Raw genomic sequence first — 14,111 nt, 5'->3', positions numbered from 1 at the left:
CATAAAAAGCAGGAGCTCACTTGTACAGATATTGCAGAGACCTTCACTCATGCACCTGTTCCCTGTTTGCCTTTCCAGAGGTTTTAGTCCTGGGGGTAGCCTCTATCCAGTAGTTATATGACTGCTACAACCGGTCCTGTAGGCATTCTTTAGCAGTATAACCAATCGACTTGTTTGCCTTTTCTTCTTTCAGATGCATATTCAGCTGAGGTTTTATGGGTTTGGTTTGCTAGCTTCAAAAGCATTTCCCAAGCCTCTTCCTTGATTAGCATGCAAAAGCCTCTTTTGTCATGCTTGTTTTCTGGGTCACAACTCCATCACTTAGCACATAAATGTTTCTAGTGGTCCAGAGACTTAAACCCACCTGAGTTCCATTTCTATCTTGTAGTAATTCTCTGCAGTTGGAACAAATGCTATTTTTTTTCAGTTATTTTTCTTATTTCTGACCTCAAATTTTGCTTTTCTTCCAGACTCTTTATTTTGGTTTTGCTACTCCCTTGTCCTGCTGCTCCTGACTAGTTTGGCACTGCTGGTTAATAACTAAATTTAGCTTGACAGGCTTAATACTAACTGTGGTGCAATAAAACAAAAGGAAAGTACAGCACCTGAAATGCTTCTGAAGTGCATTTTAGCATTCGTTCTGCCTTTTCCTAGGGCAGGCACAGGTGGATGCCTTCTGCAGAAGCCTAAAGCGTAGCTTTAATAGTGAAAGAAACACCTCTGGGGTAAGTCAGCCTGGATTTCTGCCGTGTGCCCAGGCGGTGCCTCTGTGCCGTGTCACTGCAGTTAGTTCTGGTGCCCAGGCAGTGCCTCTGTCCCGTGTCACTGCAGTTAGCTCTGGTGCCCAGGCAGTGCCTCTGTCCCGTGTCACTGCAGTTAGCTCTGGTGCCCAGGCAGTGCCTCTGTCCCGTGTCACTGCAGTTAGCTCTGGTGCCCAGGCAGTGCCTCTGTCCCGTGTCACTGCAGTTAGCTCTGGTGCCCAGGCAGTGCCTCTGTCCCGTGTCACTGCAGTTAGCTCTGGTGCCCAGGCAGTGCCTCTGTCCCGTGTCAGTGCAGTTAGCTCTGATGCCCAGGCAGTGCCTCTGTCCCGTGTCACTGCAGTTAGTTCTGGTGCCCAGGCAGTGCCTCTGTCCCGTGTCACTGCAGTTAGCTCTGGTGCCCAGGCAGTGCCTCTGTGCCGTGTCACTGCAGTTAGCTCTGGTGCCCAGGCAGTGCCTCTGTCCCGTGTCAGTGCAGTTAGCTCTGGTGCCCAGGCAGTGCCTCTGTGCCGTGTCAGTGCAGTTAGCTCTGGTGCCCAGGCAGTGCCTCTGTCCCATGTCAGTGCCGTTAGCTCTGGCATTAGGAATCAGGTCTCAATTCGTTTTGTAAGGGTTTTTACTGAAGTCTCTAAATTAGTTGTGGGCCTACCTCACAAGTGTGTGAGAATTAAACTGGTCTGGAGTTTTGGAGCTTAGAAGCCAGGTAAAAAATTAAGAGAGCTAGGAACATAAATCTTGGCTGGTCTCTCCTGATTCTTTTGAGAGCTGCCAGAACAAAAAATCACAAGAATTGGTTCTGTGCTTTTATTCCAGGCATATCCTGGAATTCATCTGGACAGGCTGCATGAACACCTGCAATGCCACCACTCATTTATCAGCTCTGAATTCTTTCCAGATCTTTTTTTTAACTTGCATAAAATTCTTCTCTGACTAATGCCTAATATCTCTTCCATCACAGATTTTTTTTTTCTCCCTTTGGCTTCTAATGGCATTTCTAAGTTCATTATGAATGTAGATTGTGTATTGGATTTTTCTTTCTGTGTAAATGTTGTAAGGGATGAAGATCCACTTGACTCAGATCCAGTAGACTTGTGATGTCCAGATAATTCTTATGCAAGCTGCCAAGGCTTGTACGTGCCAAGGTATCATACATCAGCTCTTCATTAGCTGTTCTCTGCTCAGACTTCTGGGCTTTGCTTTCTCCTGAAAAGAACATGTTCTTCCCTGGACTTGAGGAAGTTTAATCCTCAATAAAAGGCAACTGCACATATTTTCTTAGAAGAAGTAAGGCCCCATCACTGTTGTCTTTGCTGCCCTTCTGAATGGTTTTGTGTTTTCCGTGGCATGACAAAAGTGGCAGAGAAGATGATCATAGGATGACCTCATTGCTGTCTACAACTACCTGAAGGGAGTTTGTAGCCAGGTGGGGTTGGGCTCTTTTGCCAGGCAACCAGCAATAGAACAAGGGCACACAGTCTCAAGTTGTGCCAGGGGAGGTCTAGGCTGGATGTTAGGAGGAAGTTCTTCACAGAGAGAGTGATTGGCATTGGAAAGGGCTGCCCAGGGAGGTGGTGGAGTCACCATCCGTGGAGGTGTTCAAGATAAGACTGGATGAGGCACTTAGTGCCATGGTTAGATGATTGGCTAGGGCTGAGTGATAGGTTGGACTGGATGATGTTGGAGGTCTCTTCCAACCTGGCTGATTCCCTGACTGCAGTGTGATTGCAGCCTTGTCTCTGAATGGTTTGCTGGAGAAGCTGCATCGACGCCTTGTGGATTGTGTATTTTGTGCTACCTATTTTGAGCCACTTGTAGTCAGCATAATGCAAATCACTGATCATTTGTTTGGTCATTGGGGAGCTGTAACTCACAGCAAGCATTTACAATTGGTCTCTTGTATATGTCTGAAGACTTGAGGTGTTTTTAGTTTGAGGATGAGGAGTTTGAGGGCAGATCTCATTGCTGCCTACAATTACCTGAATGGACATTGTGGAGAGGCTGCTGATCTCTTCTCACAGGGAACTGGAGACAGAACAAGGGGGAATGGCCTCAAGCTGAGGCTGGGGACGTTTAGATTGGACAGTAGGAAAAAGATTTTCATGGAGAGGTCAGGGACTGGAATAAGCTGCCCAGGGAGGTGTTGGAGTCACCCAGCCTGGATGTGTTTAAGAGCGGTTTGGATGTGGTGCTTAGGGCTGTGGTTTAGGTAGAGTAGGGTTCTAGGTTGGACTTGGTGATCCTGAGGGCCTTTTCCAGCTTGCATGTTTCTGTGATCCTGTGTGATTTTCTGGTTGAGGCTGCCATCCTTACTATTATTTTGACATAATTTTGTTTCTCAGCTGTGTCCAGTCTGTTTCTGGCCATACAAGAGGGATTTAAGTCTTTGTGTCTTACTTACAGCAGACATAACTTAAAAAAATGTTTTAAAAGCAGTTTTTTGTAAACAAACCAAACTTTTGCCCAAATTCTTACCCTCAGGATACATCTCCCTTTGTCACTCCTGCACAGTAACATAGCCCAGAATGTGGCTTAGCCAGCTAGCCTTGAAATCCTGCCAGCTTATGCTCACCCGTGCTGCTTTTGTGCAAAGAGCTATTTGATTCCCCTGTTCTTTGCTCACAATCAAAACCCAATTAAAATTTTGCCACTAGAGTAATTAGAAGGTGAGTCAGAAGTGTATTTTTATTCGTGTTTAGAACTGCAGGTCTTTGTTTATATTGTCTACATAAAAACAGAGTACCTTCTACTTTGCCCGAATGAGGCCACACCTGGACTACTGTGCCCAGTCCTGGGCTCTGGGTACAAACAGGGAACTACTGGGTGTTCAGCAGAGGTCATCGAGATGTTGAGGGGCCTGGAGCATCTCTCTGATGAGGAGAGGCTGTGAGACTTGGAGATTTTCAGCCTGCAGAAGAGCAGCCTGAGAGGGGATCTTCTCATCGCTGATCAATAGCTAAAGGATAGGTGGTAAGAGGATGGGGACAGGCTCTTTTCAGTGATGCCCAGAGACAGAGAAAGGGGCAATGGGCACAAAGTGGAACCCAGGAGGTTCCATCTGAACAGGAGGAGAACATCCTTTGCTGTCAGGGTGCTGGAGCCTGGAGCAGCCTGCCCAGAGAGGTTGTGGAGTCGTTTCCTCAGGAAGAATGCAAACACCCATCTGGACATTGTCATTCTGGGCAGGCTGCTGTGGGTGCCCCTGCTTTAGCAGAGGGGCTGGCTTGGATGATCTCCATTTATCCCTTCCAACCACCATGATTCTTGCATTCTTACTCCTTTGCCTATGAAGTTTGTGCTGTCCTTTGCCTTATTTGATATTCTCCTCTGGTATGTGTACAATTAAATTCAGTTCTGAGAGTAAACCTTTTGTGTAAAAAAAATAAGCATTTACATTAGCTACTGCATAATTTTGCACTGAGGTTTTGTGTCAGGAACTGTACATACCATTAGCATATTTTTGATTGCTTTTGCATTAGGAAAAAAAATCCAACTGTGAGAGTAAACTAATTTGCTTTGAAGCATTTTGGTGGAAGGTGTTGCTGTGCTAGACAACTACTGCTGAATCTCCTATTTTATATTATTTGCCTCTGCTTCAATTGTCATTACTCAAAAATGTTAACCTTGTAGTAACAAGAAGTATTGCTTACAGCTGGGCTGCTTGTAATTATCTGTTCTGTTCTCCAGGTTCACAGTAGAACAGGAAATTGACATGAAAGATGTCTGGAGGGGTCTTGGAATTACAGAGCTGTTCAGCAGTAGTGCTGACCTCACTGGGATGTCTGGTAAGAGGTTCTTGTGTTGTATGTCAAGGCATATAAGGGCTGCCCCAGGAGGTGGTGGAGTCGCCATCCCTGGAGATGTTCAGAAAAAGCCTGGATGAGGCACTTAGTGCCATGGTCTGGATGACTGGATAGGGCTGGGTGCTAGGTTGGACTGGATGTTCTTGGAGGTCTCTTCCAACCTGGTTGATTCTGTGAAACTGGAACAGAGACTGTTTCATTTTAACACAAGGAGAAACTTCTTTGCAGTGAGGGTGACAGAGCATTCTATATGATTCTATATTAAGATCCCTTAAAGATAACCAACAAGCTCTTCAGGGTTGTTTTATGGGGAAAACAACCTGCCTGGCAGCAGTGGGGTTTGATCCTTTGTGGTCTTTTTCCATACTGTACAAGTGTGTGTAATGTAAAATTGTGCTTACTGTAGGAACAGTAGGAAATCCATCAGGGTATGTGGTTCTGGTGAGGGATTTTTGACCTGGGAAAGTTCACTCTTGAGTATTATAGAACTAGAGAGAAAGTGTAGTACAGTGCAAGAGGCACATCCCCATTAGAGCAATATATGGCTTCGGTGCCTTGATGGCAAATAGGATTCACACAAGGGGGTTGTCAGCTTTTATCTCCAGGGGCTATTTGTTCACAGCATTAAGAGCATTAAGCTGTTGTACAATTAGTCATCTCCCCAGATACCTACTGTATAGAAGCAGCACAGGAAAGGAAGAGTTCTGAGAGCAAAGCAATTTAGCTACCTGTGCTGCTTGCCTATTTCTATATGTTGTCAACACTATATTTTCAAACCTTGAAATACCCAACCCATTTAGAAATTCAGATGGAAATGAGATATTTATGCTTTCAATACCTCCTCAAAGGTATTGAAGTGGCACAAAGGCAGATGAGTCATTTTTGCCTGAGAAGTTGTTTTATTTTTGCATAATAAAAGTAGCCACACAAGCAGTGTATTTAATGTGGTTTGTCTAGATCTGAGTTTTGGTAAAGCCAGTTGTTAATGAGAAGCTCACTGTGAGCCAGCAGTGCACTCATGCAGCCCAGAGGGCAAATCATGTCCTGGGCTGTATTGAGAGGATTGTGGCCAGCAGGGCAAGAGAGGTGATTCTGCCCCTTTGCTTTGCTCTGATGGGACCCCACCTCAAATACTACTGCATCCAGTTCTGCTGGAGTATCAAATGGGCCACAAAGATGATCCAAGGACTGGAACAGCCTGATACAGTGTGAGGAGTCCCTGCCCATGGCAGGGGAGTTGGAACTAGATGATCTTTGTGATCCCTTCCAACCCTGACTGATTCTGTGATTCTACAGGAAGGCTAGAGAGGGACTTTTCATAAGGGTCTCTAGTGGTAGGACAAGGGGAAATGTTTTTACACTGAGAGAGAGTAGAATTAGATTAGATCTTAGGAAGATGTTCAGTATGAGGGTGGTGAAACTGTGGAATAGGTTGCCCATGGAGGCTGTGGTTGCCTCCTCCCTGGGGGCATTCAAGGCCAGGTTGGATGAGACCTTGAGCAACCAAATCTATCTGAGAAGTGTCCCTGCCCATGGCAGGCAGGTTGGAGGTTGCAGTAGATGATCTCTAAGATCCCATCCAACCTAAGCCATTCTGTGATTCCCTCCCTAGAAGCATGGGTCAGTGTGAGACTGCTGTCATGGTTACTGCTTCATCAGCCAGGCAGATCCTGGGCTGGTGGCAAATGCCTGTTCCTAATGGTCTGTCTCTGCAGTCACACCCCTATGGCTTATTCAAAACGAGGAAAGTGAACCTTCCTTGAAAATTCCCAGCAGAAATGTTTGATTTCCATCTCCTTTTCACTTTTAAGTTTGAAATATTGTTTATAATGCGTCCTGGAGCTGTTTAGAGTCTTTCATGGAGCTGTTTTGCCACTTTCACTTTTCCAGTGAAATTGTGGAGGGGAAAAAAGTAGTTAGCAAACGTGAAAAGAATTTGAATAAAGGAAAAATCTTTCCTTAAAGCAACAATGTTTCTCTGGAGAAAAACACCTTCAATTTCTCTGCCACCCCAAAGGAAGCTTTCCCATAAATTCTGGTCTATATATAGAAAAGTATTTACTCAAGGAAAAGTACTAAAGAGAATGGAAAATACACAGAGGAAAATGGAACCACGAAGGCAGAGTCTGGCTTTTATCTAATTCCATGTAAAATTCACTTATATACGAGGGACTAAGTCTGTAGTCAGGGGGTTAGCAGGCAGATTGGAACGTGCTCGTGTTTTAAAGCATGGGACTAATGAGTTGGTTAAAGTTTTCTCTTTCTGACAGTTGTACTGTACAAAATCAAAATACCAGGTTCTGCATGACTGCATGAACCCCTCTGCCTTTTGAAGATTGATTTGTTTATCAAGTAAAGCAGAGCAGTGTGTAGAGAGAAGTCAGGAACTGCACTGTAACAGTCTTGCATTTTACTTTAAAGGAGGTGTGCCACCAGGTGATGCAAGTCAGTTGAAAGTGATGTCTTTAATGAACCCCCCCACTGATGATGCTATGGAGGTGAAGTTTTGAGTAGTTAAAACACAGAATTTGAGCTTATTCTTGTTTATAAGGATGTGAAGGGTGAGTGTCAGGAGATGGAGTCAGGCCCCTCCCAGTGATGTTCAGTGATAGGACAAGGGGCATTGGGTGCAAGCTGGAGCAGAGAAGGTTCCAAGTGAACATAAGGAAAAACTTTATCACTGTGAGGGTGACAGACCCCTGGAGCAGGCTGCCCAGAGAGGTTGTGGAGTCTTTTCCAAGGGGAAGGATCTGTTTGCTGACAGTCTCCTTCTCTTTTCTTGTGGAGTCTTCTCCTCTGGAGACTTTGAAAACCCACCTGGATGCATTCCTGTGTGACCCACTCTAGGTGATCCTGCTCTGGAGGGGTGGTTGGACTGGGTGATCTTTCAAGGTCCCTTCCTTCTGTGATTCTTCTAATTTTTCCAATGTAAAATGAGGGGGAGGAGGAAGCTAAAAACAAATGATGAAGAAAAATGTTGAGACCTTGCTTTTACAAATTCCTGAATACATCATCAAGTAACAGAGATTTTGAAGCCAGAGCTTTACAGTGTCAGCCCCAGTGTCAGCTTGTCTCTTCATGAAACTTTAAACGCTGATATTAGAACAAAACTTTGTCTGTTGCACCTAAAAATGCTCTCCTCCCCCTCTCCTCTTGTTTTTGCTTTTGGATTCTTGTCAAGGAGAACCTTCTGTGATTTCAACAATGGCTCTAATCCTGTAATCAGATCCAGGCACAGATTGTTGAGTTCAGTGAAATCATCCATGTGGGTTTAGTGCATAGAAGTCAAATTGCAGCATTGCAGGCTTAGCTTTCAATATTTAGGTATGTGGGTTTTTTTGCTTTTTGCACTCAAGCTTTAAAATGGAAGTAGATGAGTCAGCTTTATCTTCCAGGTGTTTGATTGTGACAACCCAAGAGAAAGTATTCATCCAGAAGCACATTTTAAATGTTGCTCTTTTGCAGTAATTAAGTTCTTTGTCAATTAACACAGGTGAGTAGGAGGACGTTCTTATTTGGCTGTCTCGTTGCCTGTGTTCTGGCTCTTAGTTCCAGTGAAAGACTTTGGCAAGTTTTAATTGCATCACTGATTCCATCAGGTGTTCAAACTTACCTTAAAACAACTTCTGGCATTTGGGATTTGATAATTTAGACAACACACAAACTTACTTTTTGGTTATTTTAACACTACTTAAAGACTTAACCTTTGAACTATTTTCAATGCTAAAATTTGCCTTCTCTTTCAAATGATTATAATATTTCTTACTGGTTTATAAGGTCTTAAATGACAACTGATTTTAATCTCCAGGTGATCTGCATAGCAGGGAAGTGATCTTAATTGCTTTCACAGTATGTGTCCAACTCTGAAGCCCCCAAGACAAGAGGGGTGTGGAACTATTACAAGGGGGACAGAGGAGGCTGGGAAGCTGATGTGAGGGCTGCAGCATCTGTCCTTTGAAGACAGGCTGAGAGAGTTGGTCTTGTAAAGCATGAAGAGAAGGCTCTGAGGAGACCTTATAGCAGTCTCCCAGTCTTTGAAAGAGGCTACAAGAGAGCTGGAGAGGGACTTTTTACAGAGGCATGGAGTTACAGGACAAGAGGTGATGGCATCAAAGTGGAAGAAGCTCAATTTGATTAGACATTAGGAAGAAATTCTTACCCATGAGGGTAGTGAGGCACTGGAACAGGTTGCCTGGAGAAGCTGTAGAGGCTTCAGGCCTGGAATTGTTCAAAGACAATGAGGTTGGATGGGGCCTTGGACAACCTGGTCTAGTGGGAGGTGTCCCTGAGCATGGCAGGCCCGTCAGAGCTAGGTGATCTTTAAGGTCCTTTCCAGTCCAAACCATTCTATAATATGAAGTACTTAGGGCATCAGTCTAGCAAACAACTCTTCAAAGTCTTGACTGAGGTAGGTATAGTATTTCTGGGACAACCTAAGCTAGAAAAGTCATTAAACTTGTGTGCTTTTGAAAGTGAGACTTGCAGAGGAACCAGTTGGCAGCTCCGAGTAGGAGTCTGCAAGCATATGGAGTGTAATGACAAATGAAGTGTGATGCTAACAGAGTCATGTACGTTAGAAGTCAGCATCAGATTACTCCTCCACACTAATGGGTATCTAGGCTGGGGTCCTGCAGAAGACTTAAGCTTTGCCATCAAAGCTCTGTGGGACTTTTCTGAGATGCTAACAATCAAATCACATTTGGTTCTTATAAGAATGTAGATTTAAAGGAGCTGCTAGAGAAAAATGATGTGCTAGTAGACACTCAGGTAAGCCCCACCCTACCCACAGTGAAAGCCACAAAGGAAAGATGGATAATAGTGACAAGATCTGTAGGATATTGAAGCATTGCAGTCAGTGATTTGACAATCACACAACAGGAGACAAAAAGAAGGCTGCTTGAGCACTCAGTGGCAACATTATCCTTCCATGTGAAAACAGATTTGTTCACTTCAGAAAGAGATGACTGAGAGGCATGTGACAGTGACAATATAAAGAGAGGAGTCTAGACAAAGTAAATTGGGATGTGGAAATTGCTCTTTTCACCACCCAAGGACAAAGTTATCAGATGAAGTGAAAGGCAAGATATTGAAACCAAATAGAAAAGTATTTCTCTTATGAGAAACGTAACCACAGAGGTCTTCACTGGGTATTCCTTAAGGTCATGAGACTGGTAGGATTAAAAAAGACTAAAGTCTTTCAGAGCAATCAAAACTAGCAATGCTACATAAAATAAGGCATTTTGTGGGTTAGAAACTTGGTTTAGAGTATGAGCCACATGCTGGGTGAGAGGATGGTTTTGGTTTGTAACTTATAGTTTTAGAATCATAGAATCAGTCAGGATTGGAAGGGACCACAAATGTCATCTAGTTCCAACCCCCCTGCCATGGGCAGGGACATCCTACACTAGATCAGACTGGCCACAGCCTCATCCAGCCTGGCCTTGAACACTTCCAGAGATAGGGCAGGCCTCAACCACCCCCCTGGGCAACCCTTTCCAGGCTCTCGCCACTCTCATGCTGAAGAACTTCCTCCTCATGTCCAGCTTTGCTCCATGCCCCCCAGTCCTCTCATTCTCTGAGAGCCTGAAAAGTCCCTCCCCAGCTTTTTTGTAGGCCCTTTTCAGATACTGAAAGGCCACAAGAAGGGGACCTGGGAGCCTCCTCTTCTGCAGACTGCACAGCCCCAAATCTTTCAGTCTGTGCTCACAGCAGAGCTGCTCCAGCCCTCTGCAGTACTTCAGGTGGGGTCTCACCAGAGCACAGTAGAGGGGGAGAATCACCTCTCTCACCCTGCTGGCCACACTTCTCCTGCTGCAGCCCAGGCTCTGGTTGGCTTTCTGGGCTGCAGGTGCACACTGCTGGCTCATGTTGAGCTTCTCATCCACCAGCACCCCCAAGTCCCTCTCCTCAGGGTTGCTCTCCAGCCACTCACTGCCCAGCCTGTGTAAGGCTTCTTGTATCTTCTTGTGACAGACAAATTTGCTGTACTGGTCTCATCTGCAGTGACACTTCTTGTATTCCTGTGAACTTAACAAAATGTAATGGGTTTTCTGTAATGCTCAGATCCTGAATACATTTCCAAGTAGACCTGCTATTATACCTGATGGCAAACCCTAGCAATATTTATAATCTCTGAATGAAGCTCTAGAAACCCTTTCAGATAGAGACCAATCTTCTGAGATGCTAAGTGGTCTGACCAGGAGCACTCTTTGGAGTAACCACATGCACCACCAAACTGTGTAAAATGAAGTCTTCAGGGTGAAACTACAGATTAGTGCTGTGAATATTGCAGGTCACAGGGGCAGGCTTAAGTGCTGTAATAAAACCCAAAATAACACCCTGTGATGGAAATAAGTGATTAGGCTCAGTGGGCACTTCTTTATTAGTAAGCATAACATTTTATTGGTGTGTAAGATAAGGAACTCCAAACAGCATTTATCCACCAAGGATGCAAAGCTGCTGTTTCCTTCTAGTATGTGCTGTACTGGTCAGCTGCTCAACAGAGCTTTGAAATGGATGCAAGTGAGGACAGTGAAGTGCAGCAGCTCTGAAGAGTGGATTTGTGGAACCAGCTGATAAGCTTACCAAGGATCCTGCTAACTGCTGTGTTTAGAAAGGCAGCGCACACCTGATGTGAGATGCACAACAGGGATTGCTGATGTGCATGCATCTGTCACCCCTTTTTGTCCTGGGTGTCTATACCTCATCCCTCTTGAACATCCAATGTTTGCTCCAAATCGCTTTGTGAAACCTTAGTGTCTCCGTAATGGAAGGGAAGCTTCAGGGCATGGCTGTTTGCATGACAGTATTTAGTTAGCTTCTGATTTATTTTTTACAGTTAATGCTTGGGGCTTGAAGGTGATGTAAGTGTTGGAATGCAACTGCGGTGTGGCTTTACGTGGCCTTTCTGTTAGCAGTTGGGGAGACAAAAGAAGTGAGAGTCTGTGCTTAGCGTTCAGGATAATGGAATGTTTCAAACTAGCAGGTTGGACACTTTGTGCTAACTTCCAAGGAGGGGCTGCTGAGGCTTGTAGCTGAAGCCTAGAACTAAGACAGTATTTAGCATTCTAGTTTGTTTGCACACAGTCCCAAAGGGAAAGATTTGGGGCTTTTGTTCTTGAGGTTCCAATTAAGCAGTTGAACTGGGGAGGTTTGCTTCAGTTTGGAGTGTGTGTAGCAGTAATAAGATCTGCTGGGTGGAGACACGTTTTAAACTGCTGTCTCTTGTGGGTTTGGTTTGCATCAGTATTAGAGCCGGTGGCTATTGATGTGAGAGCCAAGATAAATGGGTAACAATTAGCTGAATAGTCCCAAGCTTTCCCTATTTCATCAGCCTTCAGCTAAAGTTTTAGTGCTGACTGTTTGGTGATGGATCAGAAATGCAGAATGGTACAGCTGTCTCACTGGAGTGGCTAGATTAGGATTAGTTATTCATGGTTGTGTATCTCCTTGTTGAGAAAGCTTTTATTCCTTTCTTAACTGCCAGTTGTGCTGGCATCACTGTGGGTTTTATACAGGTGCAATAAATGTAGATCTCATCCTTGTTGTGTCTTTCTGATGAAACTTAATCAGATAGATTAACTGTTGTCACATGTCTTGCTTCCAGCAAGGTCCTGAGTATTCATAGAATCAGTCAGGGTTGGAAGGAACCACAAGGATCATCTAGTTCCAACCCCCCTGCCATGGGCAGGGACACCCTACCCTAGATCAGGCCGTACAGAGCCTCAATAGCTCTGATCATTTAGCCACTGAAGACGAGTAATGAAACATCCACTGACTTATGCAGGGGTAGGCTTGGACTGAAATTAAAACACTGACAAATAAGGATGGAAAGCAAACAAGACTGGGAAAAAAGCCCCACGGTTCCATGCTGATGTTTCCAATAAGTATTTCTCTTCAGCTTCTTTTAAATGGAGTGACAAGGAATTATAAAAACACAACTTGATTTTGCTGGAGGAAGTCTGTATTGCACTTAATGCAGAAAGAAAATTCTTGCTGCATAAATATTTGCCATATAATATCCTAAGCCTTCATTCCAAATGGTTTCCACTCTTGTGTTCAAGGGTTGCCTTTTTATCCTCTCTGGTATTTTGGTGCTCTAGGCAGTGCCAAGCTATTTTAATATCCATAGTGTAAGAGAACACTACAAATTTAAGCGAGGTAAATAGTGCTATAAAAGGTATTGGCAGGAGGAATTTTGATGCAGCTGCTGTGCACAAAGCTCTTATCCTTCCCTACTTGGTATAGAAGGTGGATAATAGTGTTTGGGGTTTATTTTATTCAATCTTACCGTTGAGACGCTTGAAATCTGTTTCCTTTTCCTCTCCAGATAACAAGGAACTTTACCTTGCAAAGGCATTTCACAAGGCATTTCTAGAAGTTAATGAGGAAGGATCAGAAGCTGCTGCTGCCTCAGGTACCTGACTGAAAAGCTGAACTAAATCAAATGTCTGCTTATTCTGTGTTAATTAATTTTTTAAAGCCCACTTGCTGTATAGCCAGGAAAGCTAAATAGAGTGTAGCATGAAGAGCCAGAATAGCAAGGACCATGTTTTTTAGAGGAGAAGGCTGGAAATGAAATGTGTTTTCATTAGTGGCATGCACAAGGCTTTGTTACCAGTGCAGGAAGATGTAAAAAGAAGTGAATCACTGGGAAGTAATACTGATGTCCTAGAGAAATCCATTCATTCCCAAGTAAAAATAACAAAGAGCCCAATTCTGCCTGATTCCCAGTTAATTTTACTTTCAACTTTTGCATTATTTAAAGACTCAAGCTAAAAGCTGCAAGATCAGCCCATTTAGTTTTTGCATATTCTATAGTTATTAAAGGTTACCTTTTACTCCCAGCTTCAGGCTTGGAGCTGTTTAAAAGAGGTCAGCAGGGCTGTCTAATGTAAATGCATTTTCTTTCTACAAGTGAGCAGGAGTCATAACTCCTCTTAAGGTTCTGGGTCTTAAAACTTAGAAGCTGCTCCCTCAGCCTGAGACATTGTGCCACTCTCCATTGTTCAGCATTCTTAAAGCATCAGTAGGTCTGCAATTATTCTGTAGGGCTCCTTTATGTTAGATTTTTAATGCTGTTTCTTGGTGACAGTGCAGAGAGTGGGATTTCAGTGTCTGCTCAAGAGCTTCACAAGTGTCATGAAGAGCAAGAGAATGTGCAGCAGTGTTTAACATGTAGCCTATGTTCTCTTTCTTCCAGGAATGATTGCCATTAGCAGAATGGCAGTGCTGTATCCACAGGTCATAGTCGACCATCCCTTTTTCTTTTTGGTCAGGAACAGAAGAACAGGTGAGAATATTGCAGATTCTACCATATCTTTCATGGTACATCAGCAAGTGTGCAAAAGAAAAATGCATGAAGAGGATATCTGCCTTTTTTCCCCTTACCCAATATGTAAAGATCTCCCCCAAAAGAAAAGTTTAATCACTTGCTGTCTGCAGCTACCTGAAGGGAGGCTGTAACCAGGTGGAGTTGGGCTCTTCATCCAGGCAAACAGCAGCAGAACAAGGGGACACAGTCTCAAGTTGTGCTGGGGGAGGTCTAGGCTGG

The 14,111-nt window shown here is 44.1% G+C and overlaps 1 protein-coding gene across 1 annotated transcript in view; it reads left to right on the top strand.

Moving 5' to 3' along the window:
* Positions 1 to 14,111, top strand: part of SERPINI1 (serpin family I member 1) — a 63,372-nt gene that overhangs the window by 46,255 nt on the left and 3,006 nt on the right. Inside the window, exons 6-8 of the mRNA XM_064165048.1 lie at positions 4,443 to 4,540; positions 12,888 to 12,974; positions 13,761 to 13,850. Of these exons, the coding sequence (XP_064021118.1) occupies positions 4,443 to 4,540; positions 12,888 to 12,974; positions 13,761 to 13,850 (275 nt within the window). The remainder of the gene's footprint in view (positions 1 to 4,442; positions 4,541 to 12,887; positions 12,975 to 13,760; positions 13,851 to 14,111) is intronic.

This window comes from Pogoniulus pusillus, chromosome 26 (assembly GCF_015220805.1).
Source record: "Pogoniulus pusillus isolate bPogPus1 chromosome 26, bPogPus1.pri, whole genome shotgun sequence".
In the NCBI taxonomy this organism is placed as follows: domain Eukaryota; kingdom Metazoa; phylum Chordata; class Aves; order Piciformes; family Lybiidae; genus Pogoniulus; species Pogoniulus pusillus.
Note: the sequence above shows the minus strand (reverse complement) of the source record. Positions and strands in the feature narration are given on the sequence as shown.